This window comes from Narcine bancroftii, chromosome 2 (genome assembly GCF_036971445.1).
Source record: "Narcine bancroftii isolate sNarBan1 chromosome 2, sNarBan1.hap1, whole genome shotgun sequence".
Lineage (NCBI taxonomy): Eukaryota > Metazoa > Chordata > Chondrichthyes > Torpediniformes > Narcinidae > Narcine > Narcine bancroftii.
In genome coordinates this window covers 31,888,504-31,914,667 of record NC_091470.1, presented here as the reverse complement: position 1 = coordinate 31,914,667, position 26,164 = coordinate 31,888,504, and the positions used below count along the sequence as shown (strand labels likewise).

Below are 26,164 nucleotides of genomic sequence, written 5' to 3'. Positions count from 1 at the left end.
CACCTCCACCAGGTTAACCTGCAAGTGTGGCTGTAGTTACAATAAAAAAAGAGGACCTGATCAACAAATATTGCCTCCGCAGCCTGACCAAGCTCTCCTCACTCTAGTTATGTTTGAAAGCAAGACATTGCCACTGAGGATCTGACCAGTACGGTAAAGTAACTTCTCACAGGAGAATCTGCACAAGATCAATGGTCACAGGTCACCGCGCAAGTGCGGGCAGTCGACCAGATTACTGTTGGAGCCAGGGTTGAGCATTGCTGAGGGATTATTAGTGTGGGCTATTCAAAGCAAAGTCTAGTGTGAGTCACCATGGGTGAATTTCCTTGATCTGGAACAGGTTCAGCCCTGTTGTTGGAGCTGATGTTCTCAGGGTTCTCAGATGAAAGGTAACATTACAGGAAATGAAAGAATATAGCTTTCAGGAAATTCCTAAGCATCTTTCCAAAAATCTTAAAACCATGGATGCCTTGTTAGTTTCAGAATTTCCAAGCATCTACTAAATGTTTAAATACAATGTGGCTATTTTGTTTTTAAGTATCTCATCTTGGCATTGAAAAGTCTACATGCTAGATTTTCTGTGCACATCACCAACATTATAATAATGTTCAAGATATAACAAGCACCAACCTTGTTGATATTGTACAATCTGGCAATGAAATCAAATCTGAATACTTGGTCTCTTATTACATTCACTGGCTTCTGCCCTTCAACTTACTTTTGTGGCTTGCTCGTGACTGCAGTCAGAGAACACCAATCATTCAATAAAGGAGGTTATTCAGCCCACTTTGCCTTTGAAATGGTCTCCCTCCTTTCCTTACTCCCCCGTAGTACTCAAACTTTTCAGTGAAGAAGCAATCAATCCTGTATTATTCCTTCATAAATTAATGATTTAAAAAAGTGGATCAAGGTTACAATGATCTTCTAAAACTGGAGCCGGATACCCCTCTCGAAAAAAAATGCCTTTCTTCCTCCTCCCCACCTCCCCCCACCCCCACCCCCACCCCCACCCCCACCCCAAGTGAACACAAAAATTTGGGCACCCCTCTAGAAAAAAATGCCTTTCTTCCTCCTCCCCATCTCCCCCCACCCCAAGTGATCAAAAAAATTTGGGCGAGAGAGAATTAACATCTCTCGTGATGCATTTGGGCGAGAAACACTGTATGGGTCACAAACTCTTTTCCTGCTCAGCTTATAGTGGCAGCTACAATTATTATCAACTACCTTTGGAAATCTGGTGTCTCTTCTCATTTTTCAAAGTAATTTCAACAAGAAAAAGAAACAACAGACCACAAGTGCTCCAGATCATCACAGCCATGTTACGTTCTGACAATAGATTCTCTCTTGTCTAATTTTCTAGGTTTCTAAGGCTCCTAGATGCAGTGAAGGCTTCCTCAGTGTGGCCTCGGTCTCTTCGTGGTCAGAAGAAAATGATCACCCTTATTTAAATTTTAGAGATGCATTATGGTAACAGGCCATGAGCCCAGGCTGCCCAAATGCACGAATTAACCGACAAACACCACACGTTTTTTTTGGAGAGTGGAAGGAAACCAGAACACCCAGAGGAAACCCACACCGACACTGGAGAAATGCACAAACTCCATACAGACAGCGCCGGATTCAAACCCAGGTCTCTGGCGCTGTAACAGCGCTGCACGATCAGCTGCAGCACATAGCAATTGCCCTTTGGGTAACGTAAAGTAAAAATGACTTTAAGTATACTCCAGGAAGAAGAATTGCTTAAAAAGACAAGAGTATGCAATAGTTTCTGAAGACATGATCTCAACCAAAAAATTCCAAAGATTTGCTTAAATTTTACCATCTTCATTCAATGTAAAAATTCATCACAATGTCTCTTGCATTTGAACATGAAAATATTGTACCTTTGACATTTTTAGACGTGTAGCTCGAGCAATTTTGGAGAGGTTTGCATTTTTAGAGAATAGATCGGCAATGCCCATGGACATCAAGATGTGTTTGAGTTGGTAGGAGGACTTCAGCAACAGCTTTGGGAGGTGGAGATCCACAGACCTGTTGTCAATAGTATCAGAAAGATATTCTATCATTTCCTGAGCTTTTCATTTTCTAATCTCTGTGCTTATTAGAAATAAATGTCCAGCTTTCAAAACATTAACTTCTCAATGCACCTGGTAGAACATAATTTAAGGATGCCTTTGATATTCCCCAGAAAACCAATGATTCTATAAACAGTCTCAGAAGAAATTTTCTGGCAGTTTCACTGCATAGTGACAGTGAAGGCTTACACTCATGTCTACACTTTATTGACTACAGTTTGGCATTCAGAACCAGCATCACCTCGAAACTGATCAGTGTACTTCACCTGTGTAATTGGATCTTGGATTTCCTCACGAACAGGTCCCAGTCAGTGCAGATTGACTTGAACATCTTCTCCACAACCTCCATCAGCACTGGTACAGCACAGGGCTGTGTACAAATTTGCTGATGGTATCTAAAGGGATGATGTGTCAGTATACAGGAGATTGAAATCTTGGCTGAATTGTGTATTAACAACATTCTCTGACTCAATGTAACCAAAACCAAGGAGCTCATTGTAGACTTTAGGAAGGGAAATCCAGAGGTGTATATCAAGTGATCAATGGGGGATCAGAGGTGGAGAAGGTGAGCAAATTTAAATTCCATGGAGTCACTATCACAGAGGTCCTTTCCTTGACCCCACACAGTAATGTCATCATGAAGAAAAAACGTCAGCCTCTACTTCCTCAGGAATTTGCGGATGTTTGTCATGACACCAGAAACCCTGGAAAACGTCTATAGATAGGCAGTGGAAAGTGTGGTGATCGGGTGCATCACTATCCGGTATGGGGACACCAATACCTCCGAGCGAAAAACCCTGGAACAGATGGTGGACACTGCCCAGGATATCACAGACAAAATTCTCCTCACCGTCGAGAATATCTACAAGGAAGGTTCCCGTCAGACTGCAGCAGCAATCATCAAGGATTCACACCAGCGAGGACACGCTCTGTTCTCACTGCTGCCATCTGGGAAGAGGCACAAGATTCATACCACCAGGTTCAGGAACAATTGCTACCATCAGACTCCTCAACAATCAGAGCCTCTTACTTTGCACTTTATTGTTTACTGTATAGTTATTTTTTTATGTACTTGTTTATTTAGTTTATTTACATTTTTTTATTTGATTGCATTTCTCTCTTTTGTCTGTGCATCTGTTTCTTGAGTGCAGTTTACACTACCGATAAGTAGAAATTCTGCAAGGCCTGCAGGAAGAAGAATCTCAGGATTATATGTGGTGTCACGTATGTACTTGGACAATAAATTTTAATTTGAACTTGGTAAATATGTTCATTTTCCAGCAGAGATCACTGAATGCAAATCACAAGCAAAAGTCCGCATTACTTTTAAAATGCTTATTAATGTGTAAATCAAATTAATGAAATAATTGTTTTAAATTTCAACCTCGCAACAGTAACTTATCTAAATATTTTCTAACATTGAATGTGTACAGTACTTATATGTACAACTATTACAAACTACCGACATAAATTATTTTATCCTTAAAATTTTTACTTTTGTCATCAAGATTATTGTGAAATGAATAAACCTAATGTTTTACTCTGATTGGTTGGATATCCTTCCTGTAAATATTTATTGTAAGTTTTTTTTATATATGTAAACTGGGACATTATTTCTGAAAAGAATTTCTAAAGAGTAATAAGGGAACTTAAGAAGCACCTTTCACAACCTCCTGATGTCCCCAAATGACTAAGAGTCAATGAGACATTTCTACCATAGCTCGTTGTTATGCAAAATGCGAGAAAGCCAATTTACACATGGCAAGCTTCTGGAACAGGGTGATAATCTGTTTTCCATGATGACATCTGTGGAATAAATATTGACAGAAATACTGAAGTGTAACACTTGACATCGAGTGGGGCAGGCGGGGGCCCCGATCCGGGCGGAGGGTGGGAGGCGGCGGCCCCAGTCCAGGCACGGGGTGAGCTGCGGCGGCCTCGGCCCCGGTCCGGGCAGTATGGACCGACCTAGGAGGGGAGGCAGGCCCCTCCAGCCCGGGTAAGAAACCTGCATAGGAGAAGGCCACTCCGATATAAAACCTACGACCCAAGGACCTCGCTGCCACGTCCCAGCTTGCTTGGCCACGGCACACGAACCATGGGTGTAAAGGGTGGGGCCAGTACTGCGCGCACTGCACTCCACCTAAAAGCTCCTTTGCGCAGGCCCGAGGACAGGTCCACGTCCTCCCCCTCCACGTCCTCCCCCTCCACGTCCTCCCCCTCAAAAGATGCTCACAAACTCAAGCTAGCATGCTGGAACGTCAGAACCATGCTAGACAAGGCTGACAGCCACCGACCTGAACGTCGGTCTGCCCTCATTGCACATGAACTCCTCAGACTTGACATCGACATAGCCGCTCTCAGTGAAGTCCGCCTGGCAGATGTAGGCAGCCTCCAAGAACGCGGCGCAGGCTACACACTCTACTGGTCTGGCAAGCCTTCGGATGAACGACGCCTATCTGGTGTAGGCTTCATGGTCAAGAGCTTCATTGCCTCCAAACTCGAAAACCTTCCGACAGGCCTCTCGGACCGAATCATGTCCATGCGACTCCCACTTCAAAACAAGCGTCACATCACCCTCATCAGTGTCTATGCTCCAACCCTCCAGGCGGAACCAGCAGAAAAGAACAAGTTCTACACCGACCTGCGCAACCTCATCCAACGTACCCCTACAGCCGACAAGGTTGTCATCCTGGGCGACTTCAACGCTCGTGTCGGCAAAGACTCAGAAACCTGGCCAGGAATCCTGGGCAAGCATGGCGTCGGCAAGTGCAACGACAACGGGCGCCTCCTGTTGGAGCTCTGCGCAGAACAGCGACTTGTCATTACAAACACCCTTTTTCAGCAGAGGGACAGCCTTAAGACCACCTGGATGCATCCCCGATCCAAACACTGGCACCTCCTGGACTACATCCTGGTGCGAGAAAGTGACAAACAAGATGTGCTCCACACCAGGGTCATGCCTAGCGCGGAATGCCACACTGACCACCGGCTGGTTCGCTGCAAGCTCAACCTCCACTTCAAGCCAAAGCCCAGGAACAATAAAGCCCCCAGAAAGAGGTTCAATGTTGGAAACCTGCAGTCAGACGAAGCGAGAGGAAACTTCCAGGCAAACCTCAAAGCAAAGCTCGACGTTGCAACCCGCCTCACGGACCCGTCCCCTGAAACCCTCTGGGATCAGTTGAAGACTACCATACTGCAATCCACTGAAGAGGTACTGGGCTTCTCCTCCAGGAAAAACAAGGACTGGTTTGACGAAAACAGCCAGGAAATCCAGGAGCTGCTGGCAAAGAAGCGAGCTGCCCACCAGGCTCACCTTACAAAGCCGTCCTGTCCAGAGAAGAAACAAGCCTTCCGTCGCGCATGCAGCCATCTTCAGCGCAAACTCCGGGAGATCCAAAATGAGTGGTGGACTAGCCTCGCCAAACGAACCCAGCTCAGCGCGGACATTGGCGACTTCAGGGGTTTCTACGAGACTCTAAAGGCTGTGTACGGCCCCTCACCCCAAGTCCAAAGCCCGCTGCGCAGCTCAGACGGCAAAGTCCTCCTCAGCGACAAGATCTCCATCCTCAACCGATGGTCAGAACACTTCCAATCTCTTTTCAGTGCCAACCGCTCAGTCCAAGATTCCACCCTGCTCCAGCTCCCTCAACAGCCCCTAAGGCTAGAGCTGGATGAGGTTCCCACCCTGGATGAGACATATAAGGCAATCGAACAACGGAAAAGTGGCAAAGCAGCAGGTATGGATGGAATCCCCCCCAGAAGTCTGGAAGGCTGGCGGCAAAACTCTGCATGCCAAACTGCATGAGTTTTTCAAGCTTTGTTGGGACCAAGGTAAACTGCCTCAGGATCTTCGTGATGCCACCATCATCACCCTGTACAAAAACAAAGGCGAGAAATCAGACTGCTCAAACTACAGGGGAATCACGTTGCTCTCCATTGCAGGCAAAATCTTCGCTAGGATTCTACTAAATAGAATAATACCTAGTGTCGCCGAGAATATTCTCCCAGAATCACAGTGCGGCTTTCGCGCAAACAGAGGAACCACTGACATGGTCTTTGCCCTCAGACAGCTCCAAGAAAAGTGCAGAGAACAAAACAAAGGACTCTACATCACCTTTGTTGACCTCACCAAAGCCTTCGACACCGTGAGCAGGAAAGGGCTTTGGCAAATACTAGAGCGCATCGGATGTCCCCCAAAGTTCCTCAACATGATTATCCAACTGCACGAAAACCAACAAGGTCGGGTCAGATACAGCAATGAGCTCTCTGAACCCTTCTCCATTAACAATGGCGTGAAGCAAGGCTGTGTTCTCGCACCAACCCTCTTTTCAATCTTCTTCAGCATGATGCTGAACCAAGCCATGAAAGACCCCAACAATGAAGACGCTGTTTACATCCGGTACCGCACGGATGGCAGTCTCTTCAATCTGAGGCGCCTGCAAGCTCACACCAAGACACAAGAGAAACTTGTCCGTGAACTACTCTTTGCAGATGATGCCGCTTTAGTTGCCCATTCAGAGCCAGCTCTTCAGCGCTTGACGTCCTGCTTTGCGGAAACTGCCAAAATGTTTGGCCTGGAAGTCAGCCTGAAGAAAACTGAGGTCCTCCATCAGCCAGCTCCCCACCATGACTACCAGCCCCCCCACATCTCCATCGGGCACACAAAACTCAAAACGGTCAACCAGTTTACCTATCTCGGCTGCACCATTTCATCAGATGCAAGGATCGACAATGAGATAGACAACAGACTCGCCAAGGCAAATAGCGCCTTTGGAAGACTACACAAAAGAGTCTGGAAAAACAACCAACTGAAAAACCTCACAAAGATAAGCGTATACAGAGCCGTTGTCATACCCACACTCCTGTTCGGCTCCGAATCATGGGTCCTCTACCGGCACCACCTACGGCTCCTAGAACGCTTCCACCAGCGTTGTCTCCGCTCCATTTCAACATCCATTGGAGCGCTTACACCCCTAACGTCGAAGTACTCGAGATGGCAGAGGTCGACAGCATCGAGTCCACGCTGCTGAAGATCCACCTGCGCTGGATGGGTCACGTCTCCAGAATGGAGGACCATCGCCTTCCCAAGATCGTGTTATATGGCGAGCTCTCCACTGGCCACCGTGACAGAGGTGCACCAAAGAAAAGGTACAAGGACTGCCTAAAGAAATCTCTTGGTGCCTGCCACATTGACCACCGCCAGTGGGCTGATAACGCCTCAAACCGTGCATCTTGGCGCCTCACAGTTTGGCGGGCAGCAACCTCCTTTGAAGAAGACCGCAGAGCCCACCTCACTGACAAAAGGCAAAGGAGGAAAAACCCAACACCCAACCCCAACCAACCAATTTTCCCTTGCAACCGCCGCAATCGTGTCTGCCTGTCCCGCATCGGACTTGTCAGCCACAAACGAGCCTGCAGCTGACGTGGACTTTTTACCCCCTCCATAAATCTTCGTCCGCGAAGCCAAGCCAAAGAAGAAGAAGACACTTGACATCTATTTGTAAGAAAAACCGCAGAAATGCTGGAGGAACTCAGCAGGTCTCGGATCATCCATAGGAGATAAAGATAAATAACCAACGGCGTGAGTAAAAGCAGGGGGAGGAGTACAGATTGGGGGAGGTATAAAAGAGAAAGAGGGAAAAAGACAGAGAGAGAGAGAGAGAGAGAGAGAGAGAGAGAGAGAGAGAGAGAGAGAGAGATGGGGGGAAGAGACAGACAGACCTAGGGGAAAGGAGACATAGGGAAAAATGGGGGATGGGGATAATGGAAACCAGAGGAGTTAATGTTAATGCCATCCAGTTGGGTGGGCGTCCAGACAGAATATGAGTTGTTGTTCCTCCAATTTGCAGAAGGTCTCAGTTTGGCCATGCGTGAGATCATGGACAGACATGTTGGTAAGAGAATGGGGCAGGTTATTGAAATGGGTGGCCACTGGGAGATCCCTGCTATTGCGGTGAACAGAGCTGAGGGGTTCAATGAAGTGATCACCCAGTCTGTGTGTAGTCTCTCTGATGTAGAGGAGACCACAATGGGTGCAGACTGCAGATTCACGTGAAGTTTTCCTTCACTTGGAAGGGCTATTTGGGACTCAGACTGGTGGTGAGGGAAGAGGTGTGGGTGCAAGTGGAGCATCTTCTGTGGTCACAGGGATAGATTCCAAGGAGGCGGTTGGTGGGAAGGGAGGAGTGGACAAATGAGTCATGTAGGGAGTGGTCCCCGTGGAAGGCAAAGAGGGGAGGAGCAGGGAAGATGTATCTGGTGGTAAGATCATGTAGTAGGTTGGATGTGAAGGCTGATGATGTGGTAGGTGAGGACAAGATGAATCCAGTCTTTGCTGTGCGTGGGGGCAGAGGGGGACAGGAAGATGTGTGAGTAATGGAGGACTTACGGGTGAAGGCTGAGTTGATGGGGGTAAATGTGAAGCCACGTTGTCTGAAGAAGGAGGACATCCCTGATGATCTATCCTGGAAAACATCTTCCTGAGAGCAGATGTGATGGACACTGACAAATTGAGAGAAAGATGTAGTCGAGGTAGCTCTGGGAGTCAGGGGTTTGAAGAAGATCCCTGTCAAGAGTTTGTCTCCTGAGATGGAGATGGAGAGATCGATCAAGGGGACAGTGTTACTAGAGGTGGACCAAGTGGATTTAAGGTTGGGTTGGTAATTGGCAGCAAAGTGGATAAAGCGGGTGCATCTGTTCTACCGCACTCCTCAGTGCCCGACCGTTCACCGTCTTTTCATGGTTTGTCCTTCAAAACGCAACACCTCACAGTTGTTCATGTTAAATTCCATCTGCTGTTTATTCCAGCTGGTCCAGATCCCTCTGCAAGCTTTGAAAACCTTCCTTGCTGTCCACAACGCTTCTGATCTGAGTTTTGTCTGCAAACTTGCTGATCCAATCACCACATTGTTGTCCAGATTGTGGATCTAGATGACAAACTATGCTGGTCCCAGCACCGATCCCTGCAACACACCACTAGTCACAGGCCTCCAGTCTGAGAAGCTATTGTCCACGGCCACTCACTGGCTTCTCCCACACAGCCAATGTTTTTGAATATTTTAATATGAGATTTCACATCCAAAGTACAGAGAACCTATGGATAGATGTTAAAATTCTCAAAGATACACTTAAAATCACCAATGCCTGAAGAGGGCGCACAAAATCAGTGAACCGGTGCGGACTCGAAAGGCCAACATGGCCTGTTTCCGCTCCGTAAATGGTTATATGGTTATAAGGCAGCACCAAAGTAGTCGCCGCTGACATAGCGGAGGAAGAGTTAAGGGGCCTTGGGTTGGCTTGAGGCCACCCCAAAGGCAGGCATAACTGGGGCCCATGCGGGTACCAATGGCCACCTTTTTGACAGAGGAAGTGGGACGAGGAATTATTGAGGGTGAGGACAAGTACTGCCAGCCAGAGGAGGATGGTGTTGGAGGGGTACTGGTTGGATCTATTGTCGAGAAAAAAAATGAAGGCTAGAAGAACTCAGGCCAGAACATTGGTAAAATATCTTACACTGCTATGGACCCTGAGAGACCTGCTGAGTTCCTCCAGTATTTCGGTGTTTTTGCTACAATCACAGCATCTGCAGACTATCTGTAAGGGCCTTGGTTTACATTTCATGCAAAGAACAGAGCCTCCAACCCTATTAGAGAATTAACTGAGATGCTGGTGAGCAAGTTTCTGGAGTGAAACTTCAGCTCTCTGATGCAGAAGTAGCAATAAGGCGCACAAGTGCAGAAGCTATTTAAATGTTTGTATCTTTGAATCCAACAAAAAAGGAAACTGAAAGACTGAGAAGCTACAGCTGCAAAAGGTATTTTGTTAATAGTTAAAAATAGAGTGGGATCATTCAAGAGACTATTTGATAGGTTACATGGAACAGAGAAAAATTGAGGGTTATATAGTAGGGAAATTCTAGTTTGTTGGTAGAGTAGGTTATTATCTTGGCACCACATTATGGGGTGAAGGTCCTGAAGTGTGCTGTAGATTCCTAAGTTCTATGTTCATCATGTCAGTAAAAGTCTCCTTCCTGACTGGACGACCTCAGTCAGTCCGGATCCAAAACAGCATGTCCAACACCATCACACTGAGCACAGACCTCCCCACCCCACTTCCCCCCCCCCCCCCCCACTGCTGTTTACCCTGCTGACCCATGACCATTTAGTGAGATACAGTTCTAATCACATCATCAGGTTCGTTGATGGCACGACCATGGTGGGGCTCATCAGCAAGAACGATGAGTCAGCTTACAGAAAGGAGGTGCAATCACTAACGGACTGGTGCAGAGACAACAACCTACCCCTGAATGTCAACAAGACAAAGGAGATGGTGGTCGACTTCAGGAGAGCCCGGGTGGACAACTTTCCACTGACCAGTGACAGCTCCACCATTGAGGTAGTCAAGAGCACCAAATTCCTTGGCGTGCACCTGGCAGAGGATCTCTCCTGGTCTCCCAACACCAGATCCATTACCAAGAAGGCCCAACAACACTTGTACTTCCTGCAAAGTTGGAGGGAAGTTCAGCTTCCACCCTCCACCCTCACTACAATCTAAGAGGATGCATTGAGAGCATCCTATGTAAATGCATCACTACCTGGTTCGGGAACTGCGCCATCTCAGAACACAAGTCCCTGCAGCAGATAGTAAGGACTACTGAGGGAATTATTGGAGTCTCTCTCTCTCTGTCATCATGGACATTTATAAAGGCTGTGGTTTGCGGAAAGCCAAAAACAACGTGAAAGACTCCACACACCTCTCCCACAATCTGTTCTCCCGCCTGCCATCCAGGGATAGGTACCGGAGCATTCGGGCCCTCGAATCCATATTATAAGACACTTTATCTCCCAAGCCATGAGACCTCTGAACTCCAGGGACACAGGGCTAGGTTTTGTAACAAGATATTTAATGAGAGATGTGTTATTTATAAAAATTGTTTATAAGGTAATTTATCCATGTAAGTAACCAGCTCCACAGCCCTGAGTAACACTATGTGGTTTTCACTGTATACTGCAAGGTTTATGGTATAAATGACAATAAACGCATCCTGACTTGACTTTATAAGTCCTAAATTTTCCTGGCTCATTTAATCTATGTTGATGAGAGAAATGCAGCAGCTTCACACGATTTAACACATCAAAAAGTGAGGTAGACAGTGAAGTGTGCTATTGCTGAGGTGTTGGAAAAACATTACACCTTGGACAGAAGCTTACAGATCCCAGCTTTCAACTGAGCATCTGTTGTGCCACATTTCCATGTAATTGACTATCTCATTGCTGTATCTACCACAATTTTTGATTCCTACATACATCACGATGCTGTAGAGATTGTTAAAACCAACTTACTCTCCAAATGAACACTCAAGGGCATTCAAATGTTCTTTGGTTCCAATAAATGTGGCTGCATCATTCTGTGGCACCTGATTTTAATGCTAAAATACCCCTTATTTTGGAGAAAATTTGAAATACATCAAGTCATAATTTACATGGAACTTAGCTCTCCACCTACATAATTTAGCTTTGTTGGGTGAGGACACATTGATAAAGCTTTCCAGTTCAAAGGTATTGATTCTAAAAAGTGCTGATAGCTTTTCACTTGGATTTTACGATTGTCATACCTGCAAACCTGTTAGTGCACGTTGATAGGAGTCCAGGAAACTGACAGCAATGTTTGGCATCTGTCTCCGAGCAGACAAATATGGGAATTCAGAAGTCGCAATCAGTAATATCTTGTTCCATGACATGCTGACTTGCAAACTTTGAAAAGGGAATTAATGAGGAACCATTGACATGATGAGATGACTGTCTGTGACTCTCTGCGCCTGTCTGCATTCCTGCCTGCCTACTGCAGGGGGAAACCCACTGTTTTATATAGTATTTTGCGAATCATGGGTCCTCTACCGACATCACCTACGGCTCCTAGAACGCTTCCATCAGCGTTGTCTCCGCTCCATCCTCAACATTCATTGGAGCGCTTTCATCCCTAACGTCGAAGTACTCGAGATGGCAGAGGTCGACAGCATCGAGTCCACGCTGCTGAAGATCCAGCTGTGCTGGGTGGGTCACGTCTCCAGAATGGAGGACCATCGCCTTCCCAAGATCGTGTTATATGGCGAGCTCTCCACTGGCCACCGTGACAGAGGTGCACCAAAGAAGAGGTACAAGGACTGCCTAAAGAAATCTCTTGGTGCCTGCCACATTGACCACCGCCAGTGGGCTGATCTCGCCTCAAACCGTGCATCTTGGCGCCTCACAGTTTGGCGGGCAGCAACCTCCTTTGAAGAAGACCGCAGAGCCCACCTCACTGACAAAAGGCAAAGGAGGAAAAACCCAACACCCAACCCCAACCCACCAATTTTCCCCTGCAACCGCTGCAACCGTGTCTGCCTGTCCCGCATCGGACTTGTCAGCCACAAACGAGCCTGCAGCTGACGTGGACATTTACCCCCTCCTTAAATCTTCGTCCGCGAAGCCAAGCCAAAGAGAGATATAGTATTTTGCTCAATCGCTCAGAAGATTCCTTACAACTTCATACAATTGGAATTTTGGGACCAAGATTTTTAAACACAGTACTTAAATGTTAACTTCCATTGTTTAGACCTCCTTTAGAGTTTGTTCGCATTCAATATAATTTGTTTTCTGCAATCTGCAAGCATGTCTCCTTCAACAACTTGATCTTTATCACACTTCACTGATCATGAATGACATGCAGGCAAAACCCCAGTGGCGGAGATTGAGGCCGCATCATCCCGACAATAACAATCTCATTGTAAAAAGCAAGCCAGATAGTGAAAAATCTATATGATGATAACTCAGAGATGGATGTCGAATTGAAAATACCTGCCTTACAGCAGTCATTGACACATTACAATCTATCTTCCTTTATAATAAAAATTCTGACGCCTGTCACGCACTTGGGAACTCGAGCCAAAAACTGAAGCTGCTGGAAATATTCAGCAGGTCAGCTGGCATCTACAGTGAGGGAATCGGGTTGATGACCTTTCACCTTCTAAAATGCTGCTGCCCCTAGCTGCTTTCAAGTAATGGCCACAACAGTGGACAGTCACCATCCATTTCAAAGGAGGGTGCTCATAACAAATGGTATTCATGTACCCTGTAGTTTGTCCCACAACTGTACTCAAAGTTCAACCTGAATTTATTTGGGTGAGGTAAAACCAATCAAAACTTACAAAGTAGCAAAATCCAGAACTCTTAAAAGGCTTATTAAGATTGAGAAAATATTACAAAAAATTCAAATAAACAAAAACGTGACTATATATAATTACAGAAAACATTGGTATTATTCTAAGACCACACTTAGAATATTATGTTCAGTTCAGGTCACCTCATTATAGGAAGGATGTGGAAAATATGGAGAAGATGCAGAGATTTACCAGGATGTTACCCGGATTGGAATATACATCTTATGAGGCAAGGTTAGCAGAGCTAAGGCTTTTATCTTTGGAGCGAAGAAGGATGAGAGGTGAATTAGTAGAGGTCGACAAGATTATGAGAGACAGCTAGCACCTTTTTCACATTTTAGATTTATTGCCAGAGCACATACATGACATCACATACCTCCGAGATTCCTTTCTCCTGCAGTCACGGCAGAAACACCCCTAATTGGTAGTGCAAAAAAAATACTGGACAGTTTGTACAGATGTCCTCTGGTGTTTGTACAAAGTGAAGGAAGGAAAGTTTAGGGGAGACATCAAGGGTAAGTGTTTTTGTTTATATTCACAGATAGTTGTGGGTGCCTGGAATGCATTACCAGGGTTGATAATGGAGGATGGAACAAAAGGGGCATTTCAGAGACTCTTAGACGGACACATGGATGAAAAAAGAGGATTATGAGGTTGGGAGGGTTTTTTTCATGAGTCAGCACAACATTGTGGGCCAAAAGGCCTGTACTGTGCTGTAATGTTCTACGTTATATCTATGTTACCTGTAGGAGGCTAGCTCCACCTACTCCCTGCCAATCACTGGCCCCAAATAAAGGCTCTCTCCAGCCCTTGGGTAAGAGTAGAGTACATGATGCCAGAAGGGAGACTGAAGCTTGTGTGCAGGTTTTAAGCTAATTAAAGCCTGAAATTCAGCCTCTGTAGTTTGAGCTTTTTTGTTTGCACTGCAGTCCATCACATGAGAGCTATTCAAAAGCTGTCCTTGCTTTAAATTGAATAAAGTGGAAAGTAAATTTTGAATGACCTTCAATAAACACTGATGACCAAGATTACTGAAACAGAAAAACTAATTTTATGCATGGATTCTGACTTCCTTGGAAAAATTATTTCAGAATACTATGTTTATTAAGATACATTTTCCATGTTTGTTTATGATATTTGGCTTTCACATTAAACAAGTATGTCTCCAAAGTTGAGTCCATTCTCCGTGGCATGTTTAAAAACATCAATTTAAAAAGAATGAGAGGTATTTTAACTTCCTGGCTTGCTGGATGACATCACTCTTGTAGAAGCCAGGCATTTCATGTGATCTTTAAATATGAATGTAACATTAGGAAACTTGCAATCCAAGCCACAGGGATTATTGCATTTTTGTGAGCTACTTTCTTTAGTAGATGGTAAACACCTTCATTATGCTGCCAATTGCAAAGTTTAGGTTCAAGTCTGGACTCTCCTGTTCCTTATGCATTTTCCCCTTCTGATCTCTTGTCCCGTACCTCAGAATATCAAAGGCATGTTATCCAAGGGATTAAAAAGTTAGTGAAGTACATTTGATCCCAAACAAATTTCCCCCTTCATGTAATGATCGGTAATACAATAAAACCCCTGGCATCCAAAATTCACTCAATCGGCAGCCTCAAGCAATCATCAAAAAAGTCAAGGAAAATAAATTCTAAAAATAAAAAATAAATAAGAATAAAATAACAGGTAAAAAATACATAAGTTTAAAGTTGTAAAAGTAAATGTTCTCTGAAGTAACACATAAACCTTTGGTGAAGATGGGAGGAAATCTTTAACCAGCGAAGTGCCTTGGCTATGCTTTGAATAGTTGCGTGAAACAGCAATTGCATCAACTGGATGAAGAGCAGGTTGATGCCCTACACCGTTGGAGATAATCACTTAAAGTCTCTCCTTATACTTGCTTAATAAGAGTCACCCCAGTCAAAGGCTTTATCAGTAAACTTGGGGAAGTGTGGTGTTAATTATCTGTAATGTTACTGTTTGTCTTTCAGGTGGCTCCACGGAGGGGGAGGAACCTGCAGATGTAGTGATGGTTAAATGTTTTCCAAGAATGTGACTGAAAATAAAGTAAAATACTTTAAGGTTTATATATTCATCTAGTGTTCATTGTAAGTACTGTATAGTTTGTTTGTCTTTTAAACTGTTTATTCTTAATGCAGGGGTATTAGTGAGGCATTGTAAGAGTGAGTCTCTTATAGATATAAACTTATCTATAGGTGCTGGATACTGGGAATTTTACTGTATTTCATATTTGCACAGCAGAAAATTAACATTTTAATAATTGTCATTGTTGCAACAAACTCACCCAGTCCGTAATGAATATAATAAGTTTTGAAAATTGTTAATGGTGAGATTCTGTTCTACCGCAGCCAGTTTTCCCGGGTCTGGTAGTATTAGTATCAAGGAAGCATTTCCTTTGTATGGAACCAGAATCACGGAACTTGATAGTTCTTCATCATAATTCATTGCATATCTTCCTTTGCCCCTCATCATTTGAACTTTAACTGTTGTTGCGCCATCTACGTGAAAATCTGCTTCATAAGTGTTCAAGGGATCAAAAGGCTTCACCCATTTACCTAAAATACAAGAACAGAGAATGAAATACTGCATAGAGCTGTTTGCACATCTCAACGCAAAATAAGGATTTTTTGCCACATTTCGTTGATAGCTGTTTGCAAACCCCACCACCCTTCATCTCTTTCCGCCTTCCAGACCACTAGATAGAAATTTGTTCTTGGCAACACATGGTAAATGCATGGTAGAGTTGCAGCTAAGAAAATTTACAGTACAGAAACAGAAACAAAGGATATGATTTTGCCAATCATATCCTTCCCACCCAAAATTTAACATCAGCTTGACTCCACTTCCCAGCCTTTGGTCCGTAGCCCTGAAGGTTATAGCTCCATTTATAGAAACAGGGCCTTTGGTCCATCTTGTACATGCTGACCAAGCACATTCCATTGCCTTGCATTCAACCCATATCCCTCAGAACTTTTCCGATCCATATGCTTGTCTTTTGAATGTAACAATTGTCCCCACTTTATCTCTTCCTCTGCCAGGTCATTCTGCATACTGTTAGGTCTGCTTTGTTCATGAATGAGTGAGACAAACACCAGACTGAGTCGAAATCAGGGTTCTTTGTTCTTTATTACCGGATTGTAACACTTGCAACTAACAATGTTAGTCGGAGAATGCATTCTGCCGTTATCAGCAAAATGGTGATTTTTTTATACCCTTGGATACATGCTTAGAACATCATCATATCATTACTTGTCCAATGACTAAAACTGTTGCTATCCTTTCCCTGCTAGCTTCCTGCCTCTCAATCCATCAATGTCTCTCTTATCTTGTAAGTACAAGGATGCATTCACATCTTGTTACAGCCCTGTACAGGGTAACTCCTTACACATTCCCATCTCATGATGTTTTACCTTACAATACCCATCACCTTCTGTGTGAAGTTATTCCTCTGGTCCATTTTAAATCTTTCCCATCTCACTTTCCATTTATTCCCTACCCTGGGAAAAGCACTATGACTATTTACCTTATTATTATTAAGTCTTCCCCTTAGCCTTCTATACTCTCGGGCAAAAGGCCTCAGTCTACCTTATTATTCAAGCCTCCTAAGATTCAGGAAAGTGTTATTGGAATGGAGATGAGGGGATCTGCTATTCATAAAGAGTGCTGTGTCTGCAGAATTTGACCAAAGAAGCAGTAGAGGCAGAGTTATTAAATGTATTTAAGATACAGAGAGATATATTTTTGAATAATAGGGGATTAAGGGTTTTGGAGCTGAGACCATGGACAAATCAACCATGATCTTATTTAATGGCGGAGCTGGCTTAACCTACCCCTACTATTGTTTCATATGTTCTTAATTATGTTCTACCAGAATGATGCATGTGGTTGGATGAGCTCCCTTCTTTAAAGACTTTCAAATATGGGCAGCACGGATGGTCTGGCACTATTACAGAGCCAGTGACCTGAGTTTGAATCCAACCTTGTACATTCTTCCCCATGTCTGCGTGGGTTTCCTCCAGGTGCTTCGGTTTCCTCTCACCTTCCAAAAAGGTATGGGGTTTGGAGGTTAATTGGTGTATTTGGGCTCATGGGCTGGAAGGGCAATATCTCTAAGTAAAATTAATATTAAAAAAAAAATCCAGTCTGTAGGTCATGCCCAATATCGTAGCCCAAGGAGGATTTTTTGTCTTTCTTGTTTTGGGCAGACAACACCGTTCATTTAACTCTTTCATGTGGGAGTAGTAAGGCTGAGGTTGGGAGTTAAAATATGAACATGGCTACACATGCTGTCATGTTGGTGTGACTTCCGTGCAGAGGAACATTTAATTCCAACCTTTCAATCCTTTCTTACAATACAAGATCTATCAAATCAACAACAGTTTTCATTATTCTTTCATTCTGATGATATTTCATTGCATACCAGTTACATGATCAAGAATTGACTATTTGGTATTTGTGTCTCTTATCACTGGGAAATGCGAAATGTTTTATGAAATCTCACCCTAGTTGTTGAAATTAATGAAAAGTTGTGTGTGTATAGGCCAAACTGTGTTTATAAATCATATCAATCGTTTTCCTACTTCCTGCAGGTTATCCCATAATTTTGCATTAATATGCACAGCATGTTCTCAGAGCACAGTAAAGGATAGGTGGACCTAGACCTTCCTTTACCCTAGCACCTCTTTTCTTTCCTAACTTTCCTTTCTACTCTATAAGATGTTGATCCAAAATGTCAACAGTCTCCTTTCCCCCTCCACCTCCCACCTCCCCACAGATGCTGCCCAACCTGTTGAGTTCATCCAGGTTTTGATTTGGCTTCACATTTCAGCATCTGCAGTCTCTTGTCAAGACAGAATGATGTTATGATCCCCATCTGTGTCAACCTTACATTTTATAACAAAAGCAATGGCTGTACTTTGTGAGATGCCTGAGGAGATTCAGTACGTCACCGAAGACTCTTGTAAACTTCTACAAGTGTACCGTGGAGAGCATTCTGGCTGGTTGTATCACTGCCTGGTATGGAGGTGCCAACTCTCAGGACAAGAATAAACTCCAGAGGGTTGTTAATTCAGCCTGCAACATCACAGGCTCCAGACTTCACTCCATCGAGGATGTCTACATGACATGGTGTCTTAAAAAAGCAGCCTCTATCCTCAAAGACCCCAACACCCAAGCCATGCCTTCTTCACTCTGCTACCATCAGGAAAAAAGATACAGGAGTCTAAAGACGAGCACTCAGCGGTACAAGGACAGCTTCTTCCCCATTGCCATCAAATTCCTGATTAATCAATGAACCAAAGACACTGCTTTTCTTTTCATGCTCTATTAGTTTTGTTTTTTTTTGTTATAGGAATGTTGTAAGATGGTTATAATATGAATTGTTTGCTCTCTGATTCCGCTGCAAAACACTGAATTTCATGACTTGTTCATGGCAATAAATTCTGATTCTGATTCTGAAGCCTTCAAGATCACCCATTTCCCAAAACATCTTGTGATTTTGCCCAAGTGAAACCACCAGAATAGAAGGCAGAAGCACTGAAAACAGATGACTTCTAAGAATGTTGTTAAGGTTAACCATTTCATCCCGCACCTTCACACACAATGGACAGGTGGAACTTTGGTCATTTCTTCCCCATAACAGTGGGAATAAAAGGCCCTAATGGTAAAACTCCCCTTTAGATTAAAGATGTACTTTAGAGAACTCATGATGCAAGACCCTGGCAACCCAACACAATTGCAGTGGAAATCTGCAAATCCAGACTGCTTGGGGATTGGGTCGGCCTGGGCTTTTGGATTTTCCAGATTCTCGCACAGTAATTTTAAAATTCACATTTAAGGAGGAATAAAGAAGAGATGAACAGGTAAATGTTGGTAGTCTATTCATAAGAAAATACAGCATGCTTCATTTAACGAAACAAGCAGTTTTAAAGAAAAATATAGTGGTCGTTTGTTGCTTCTGTGTTTTTGAAGCATCTGCACATGCATGCACACACACCAAAGCCTTAGTCTTCGAAAAATCCGGATTCTTAGGTAGTCCGGATGTCTGGCATTCTGATTTTTGAACTTCTACTATCTGGCCAAGGGGAAGGATATTCAAAGGACAATGCTCTCGAATGTTTAAAGTAGCAACTTTAAAACGCAGATGTTGCCCAATGACAACATTACGTGGTTCTTTGTGAAATAACGATGGCGTTGAAAACATTTTAGGCATACTTTTGTGGTTTATTAGATATTCCAGAAGTGAAAAGAAATCAATAAACGCAATATTTCAAAGACATTTGGACAGGGGTGTAGATAGGAAAGGTTTAGAGGTCACATGGGTCAAATGCAGACAAACAGGACTAGCTTTGGATGACAATAAACAAGTTGGGGTAAAGGGGGTGCTTCTGTGCTGTTAAACTCTATAGTAAAAAAATACAGAATGGGTTTCCAAAGGGGGGAAAAAAAACATGATTTTCCAATCAATTTTTAGAGCAGAGGGAATAGAAAAGATAATTTAGCAATATTTCCAAAATGCCTTCGATAAAGGACTTCATTAATGAATAAATCAAAGAGAGAAGAATGGGGGTCGAGAGGCAAAGTGGATTATCAACTGGATTCGAAACAGAATGCAGACAGTGGTGGGAAAGGATAGCGATTCATATTGTAATGAAGTGGATGCTGGAGGTCTGTAACAATCAATGCAGGGACCAGAGCTCATCACAATATACAGGTAGTCCTCACCTCTGACCTACATGAGTTATATCCAACTGCTCACATTGCCAAAATTTAAAAAAAATCTTTATTAAAACTATTGTACAAGTACATTTTTTTTTCTCCTAAATTCTCCTATATAGAATAATACCTAGTGTCACTGAAAATGTTCTCCCAGAATCACAGTGCGGCTTTCGCGCAAACAGAGGAACTACTGACATGGTCTTTGCCCTCAGACAGCTCCAAGAAAAGTGCAGAGAACAAAACAAAGGACTCTACATCACCTTTGTTGACTTCACCAAAGCCTTCGACACCGTGAGAAGGAAAGGGCTTTGGCAAATACTAGAGTGCCTCGGATGCCCCCCAAAGTTCCTCAACATGGTTATCCAACTGCACGAAAACCAACAAGGTCGGGTCAGATTCAGCAATGAGCTCTCTGAACCCTTCTCCATTAACAATGGCGTGAAGCAAGGCTGCGTTCTCGCACCAACCCTCTTTTCAATTTTCTTCAGCATGAAAGACGTCAACAATGAAGACGCTGTTTACATCCGGTACCGCACGGATGGCAGTCTCTTCAATCTGAGGCGCCTGCAAGCTCACACCAAGACACAAGAGCAACTTGTCCGTGAACTACTCTTTGCAGACAATGCCGCTTTAGTTGCCCATTCAGAGCCAGCTCTTCAGCGCTTCACATCCTGTTTTGTGGAAACTGCCAAAATGTTTGGCCTGGAAGTCAGCCTGAAGAAAACTGAGGTCCTCCATCAGCCAGATCCCTACCATGACTACCAGCCCCCCCCACACATCTCCATCGGGCACACAAAACTCAAAACGGTCAACCAGTTTACCTATCTCGGCTGCACCATTTCATCGGATGCAAGGATCGACAACGAGATAGACAACAGACTTGCCAAGGCAAATAGCGCCTTTGGAAGACTACACAAAAGAGTCTGGAAAAACAACCAACTGAAAAACCTCACAAAGATTAGTGTATACAGAGCTGTTGTCATACCCACACTCCTGTTCGGCTCCGAATCATGGGTACTCTATCGGCATCACCTACGGCTCCTAGAATGCTTCCACCAGTGTTGTCTCCGCTCCATCCTCAAAATTCATTGGAGCGACTTCATGACCAACATCGAAGCACTCGAGATGGCAGAGGCCGACAGCATCGAATCCACGCTGCTGAAGATCAAACTGTGCTGGGTGGGTCACGTCTCCAGAATGGAGGACCATCGCCTTCCCAAGATCGTGTTATATGGCGAGCTCTCCACTGGCCACCGAGACAGAGGTGCACCAAAGAAGAGGTACAAGGACTGCCTAAAGAAAGCTCTTGGTGCCTGCCACATTGACCACCGCCAGTGGGCTGATATCGCCTCAAACTGTGCATCTTGGTGCCTCACAGTTCGGCGGGCAGCAACCTCCTTTGAAGAAGACCGCAGAGCCCACCTCACTGACAAAAGACAAAGGAGGAAAAACCCAACACCCAACCCCAACCAACCAATTTTACCTTGCAACCGCTGCAACCATGTCTGCCTGTCCCGCATCGGACTTGTCAGACACAAACGAGCCTGCAGCTGACGTGGACATTACTCCTCCATAAATCTTCATCCACAAAGCCAAGCCAAAGAAGACAAGTACATGTTTTGTATTAAAAGTACTGTATACAGTGGTCCACGCTCGTGGCGGCAGCCTGAAGTCTACATTCCCCGTGGTAGCCAGAGGTCCCTGGACAGCCTGAGGTCCTCGTTCCCCATGGAAGCCCAAGGTCCCCATTAAAGATTCATTTGTTGAATGTTGCATGACCTCGGGCATGCACAGTGGAGCGATCTGACCTACAGCCAGCTCAAGTTGCAACCAATCCTTTGGTCCCCATTATGGTCATATGTTAGGAACTACCTGTACATCACTTGTTTACACCTTGAATCAAAAATGCAATTTCTACATTTTCAGTTGGTACCAAATTGGAAAATTGGGGTGAGACGGGGAATTGCAGTTTATCCTAAACATTCCAGCACATGTGCATAATGAACACATAGTTGGGAATTTGGTTCAGTGCACATAAAGGTGGTTCACTTCATCAGGAAGAAATGGGAGCTCACCTAATACTTGTAGGTACAAGGGTAGTGGGATAGAATTACAAAGGGATCCTGGAATATCAGTAGACTGTCTGTTAAAAATGCCATAATATAAACAATCTGATTATATTATTTATTTCTTGAGAGACTTAAAATTAGTGAGGTCATGTACTGAACCTTGATTGTGGAGTTCATATATGGTTCTGGTTTATCATATCATGAAAGGAATGTACAGGTAACAGCAAGCATTCATGGAAGGTTTACAGGGATGATATGTAAAATGCAAGTATGCATTGCTCTCTCATAATGAAGACTACTTTGTAGTGACCCAATAGAAGTTTTTAAAGTAATGAAATGTTTTTTGGATGCTTGGAGGCAGAGAGATTTCCAATGTTCTACTGACCAGCAGAAGGCAAAGGGTCAATGGAACTCATATTCATCATTTGTTTCATTTTTCCAATGGAAAAGTCGAAAGGAATTCCTTTACCCAAAGAGCAATGGAATGTGAAACCGAGTAGTTGATGTGGATATAATGCATACATTTAAGAATTTGGACAAGCATAGAGGAGAGAAGGAATAAGAGGGCTACATTGGTGGAGATGGAAGAGAAAGACAGAAGGGCGGTTGAATGCAGCATTAGTGGACTGGTTGTGCTGGATGATCTGTTTCTGCACAGAACTATGTAATCCTCAGGCATTATCCTGAGTGAACCCAAGTCTGAGAGTCCCACAGCATAGAAACAGAACTGTTGCTCTACCACATTGATGCCAAGCATCAAGTACTCATTTCTTTTTCCCGCACTTGCTCCATGCACCGACAATTCAGGTGCTCATCCTGATACTTAAATATTAGGAGAACTCCTGACTCCATCACCTCCTCAGGCAACGTGTTCCACATAGCAAACATCCGGCGGCATGCAAAGATTTCTCCTCGGGATTCTATTAAAACACTTCCTCCCAACTCCCACCCCCTTCTTTGAATCTAAGCCTTTAGTTTTAGACATCTAGACAGGTACATGGACAGGAATGGTTTCGAGGGATATGGATCAAACACAGGCAAATGGGACTGGCTTGGACAGGAATATTGGTTGGCATGCACAAGTTGGGCCAAACTGCCTGTTTTTATGCTGTAAAACTCCACAAATCAGCAATTCAATTAAATATTGGACTTTGTTGTCCTCAAACTATTTTCCTTTTATTCTGAGATTTGACTGGACCTTTTTAAAAGAGATATACATCTTTGCTGAAATGTGGCCATCTGAAATGTTAGCTCAATCATTGCTGTCTGATTTGAATTGAATCAAACTGTGCACTGTCCTGCGTCCAGAGATACAGTGAAAGCCTGTTTTTGTGTGCATGCTTGTCAGGCATATTAACCCAGACTTAAACACAAGAGGTAATAAAGCAAAAGGACAGAGTATAGAACCACAGAGCTAAAGAAAATCAATTAAAACAGTGCAAGGACATCATCATTTCATTAATGAGAGGTCCGTTCAATAGTCTGATAAAAGCAAGGAAGAAATTGTCCATGAATCTGATGATATGAGTTTTAAAAAGAGCATCTTCTACATGACAGTAAGGTGTGAAATATTTGTTCAGTACAAACTGCTTTTATGCCTGTCCCTTGCTTCACTTAAAAGACCATGTGAGATCATCGAGGTGATTCACTGGGATGTTCCTTGGATTAGAGGTCTTTCCTTGTTGTGACAGAGTGTACAGTTTAGGCTTGTTTTCCATAGAACAATGGAGGGTAAGGATGATCTGATGGTGATATCTAAGATTATCAGAGGCCATGGAGAGAGTCGATAGTCAGATTTTTTTTTCCCATGGTAGGGGGCGTCAAAAAAACAAGCGAGCATTGGTTTAAGGTGGAAAGAAGGGGATTTGGTGGGAAAGATGATTTTACACAGACAGTGGATAATATCTGGAAATGATAGGAGATGATGGAGACACATACATTTGTGATAGTAAGAAATTTTTACACTGGCACTGAAATAGACAAGACATGGAAGGATCCAGGCCTAATGCAGGGAGTGGGATTAGTGTAGATTGGCAAAACGGTTGGCGTGGGTGTAATATGGGTGGCAGATAGCTTCCTCAAAAATGGTCGAAGTCACTGTTCCTCAGCTTGTGGTCCACGAACAATAGTCATCCATGGGGCCTGAGGCAACACAGCAAAGACACAAAGATTGGAAGTGTTATGGATAGCATGGAAGGCTTTTGCAGAGAGACCTGGATCAGCTGGAAAAATAGGTTGAAAAATGGCAGATGGAATTTAATGCAGACAAGTGTGAGGTGTTGCATTTTGGAAGAATAAACCAAGAATGGACATACACAGTAAATGGTAGGGCACTGAGAAGTGCAGAAGAACAGAGGGATCTGGGAATAATTTCCTGAAGGTGGTGTTTTCCTTGAAAGTAGGGTTGCAGAGAGAGCTTTTGGCATATGAGCTTCATAAATCAAAGTATTGAGTATAGCAGTTGGGATGTTATAGTAAAGTTGTATAAAATATTGGTGAGGGTAAATTTGGAGCGTTGTGTGCAGTTTTAGTCACCCAACTACAGGAAAGATAACTATAAGATTAAAAGATTGCGGAGAATATTTACTAAGATATTGCTGGGAATTGAGGAACTGAGAAACAGAGAAAGGTTAAGCAGGTTAGGACTTTATTCCCTGGAGTGCAGAAGAATGAGGGCAGATTTGATAGAGGTATTTAAAATTATGAGGGGGATAGACAGGGTAAATGTTGGTAGACTTTTTCCACTGAAGGTAGGTGAGATACAACAGAGGACATGGGTTAAGGGTGAAAGGGGAAATATTTAGGGGGAACATTAAAAGGAACCTCTTTACTCAGAGAGTGGTGGGAATGTGGAATGACCTGCCAGCTGAAGTGATGAATGCAGGCTCAATTTTAACATGTAAGAAGAATTTGGACAGGTTCATGGATCGAAGAGGTATGGATGGCTTTGGTCTGGGTGCAGGTCAGTGGGGCTCTAGGCAGAAAACTGGAAGGGTTGAAGGGCCTCTTTCTGTGCTGTAATTTTCTATGGTTCTACAATGTAATCAACAGTAACATGTGAAGCAAAGTTGTAAGTTTGTGAACAAAAATCCCCAAAAATTCTCAATAGATGTTCCCACCTAAACAAATCAATATTTCTGTCGGTGGTCTGGGCAGGGCCTCCCATCCTTCCACTCACTGGTTGTCCTTGGGTTTGCTAGAGATGGTTGATGGTAAGTAAAGGAATATAGTCTGTTAGAAAAAAAGTCTGAGAACCACTGGTCTAACTCATTTTGAGAGCAATTAAGAATGGGCTACAAACACTGGCCTCATCAATGATTGTCCAAATTCAAAACATCATTAAAGAAAACAAAATCTCATGTGAATCTGTCTGAGGATGGAGTTAGTGAAGGTAGATGATATTACAGTAAAACGTGTGGTACCCAACACCTATGAGATTGGTAGATGCCAGATAAGTGAATTTTCCGGTTGCTTTAGATTGCGTGTTGTGTATTTGGCAAACTAAGGTGCCAATTTTAACCCTGTATTTTTTTTACCTATTTATTTTCTGCGATTTTTTTTTGCCAGTTGCATGAATTCTGGAGAGCAGGGGTAATATTTAAAGGTATTTTGATAGGTAGTTAGATAGGAAGAGCAAAGAGGGGCCTGAGCCTTAAGTGGGCAAATGGCATCACAGTTATAGGAACATAGGAACATAGGAAGTAGGAACAGGAGTAGGCCAAAAATGGCCCATCGAGCCTGCTCCGCCATTCAATACAATCATGGCTGATCTAATTTATGACCTAACTCCACCTACCTGCCTTCTCCCCATATCCCCTAATTCCTCTATCATATAAAAATTTATCTAACTGAATTTTAAATATGTTTAATGAGGCAGCCTCAACCACTTCCCTGGTTAGAGAATTCTAAACAATCACTACTCTCTGGGAAAAATTATTTTTCCTCATCTCTGTCCTAAATCTACTCCCCCGAATCTTGAGACTGTGTCCTCTCATTTTGGTTTTCCCGGCCAGCTCAAAAAACCTTCCTACACCTATCCTATCCATACCCTTCATAATCCTATATGTTTCTATAAGATCTCC

General features: G+C 43.6%; 1 protein-coding gene across 1 annotated transcript in view; it reads right to left on the bottom strand.

The window, feature by feature from the left end:
• Positions 1-26,164, bottom strand: part of LOC138752855 (uncharacterized) — a 61,980-nt gene that overhangs the window by 33,848 nt on the left and 1,968 nt on the right. Inside the window, exons 3-4 of the mRNA XM_069915475.1 lie at positions 15,581-15,851; positions 1,884-2,031 (exon numbers count right to left, since the gene is read on the bottom strand). Of these exons, the coding sequence (XP_069771576.1) occupies positions 1,884-2,031; positions 15,581-15,851 (419 nt within the window). The remainder of the gene's footprint in view (positions 1-1,883; positions 2,032-15,580; positions 15,852-26,164) is intronic.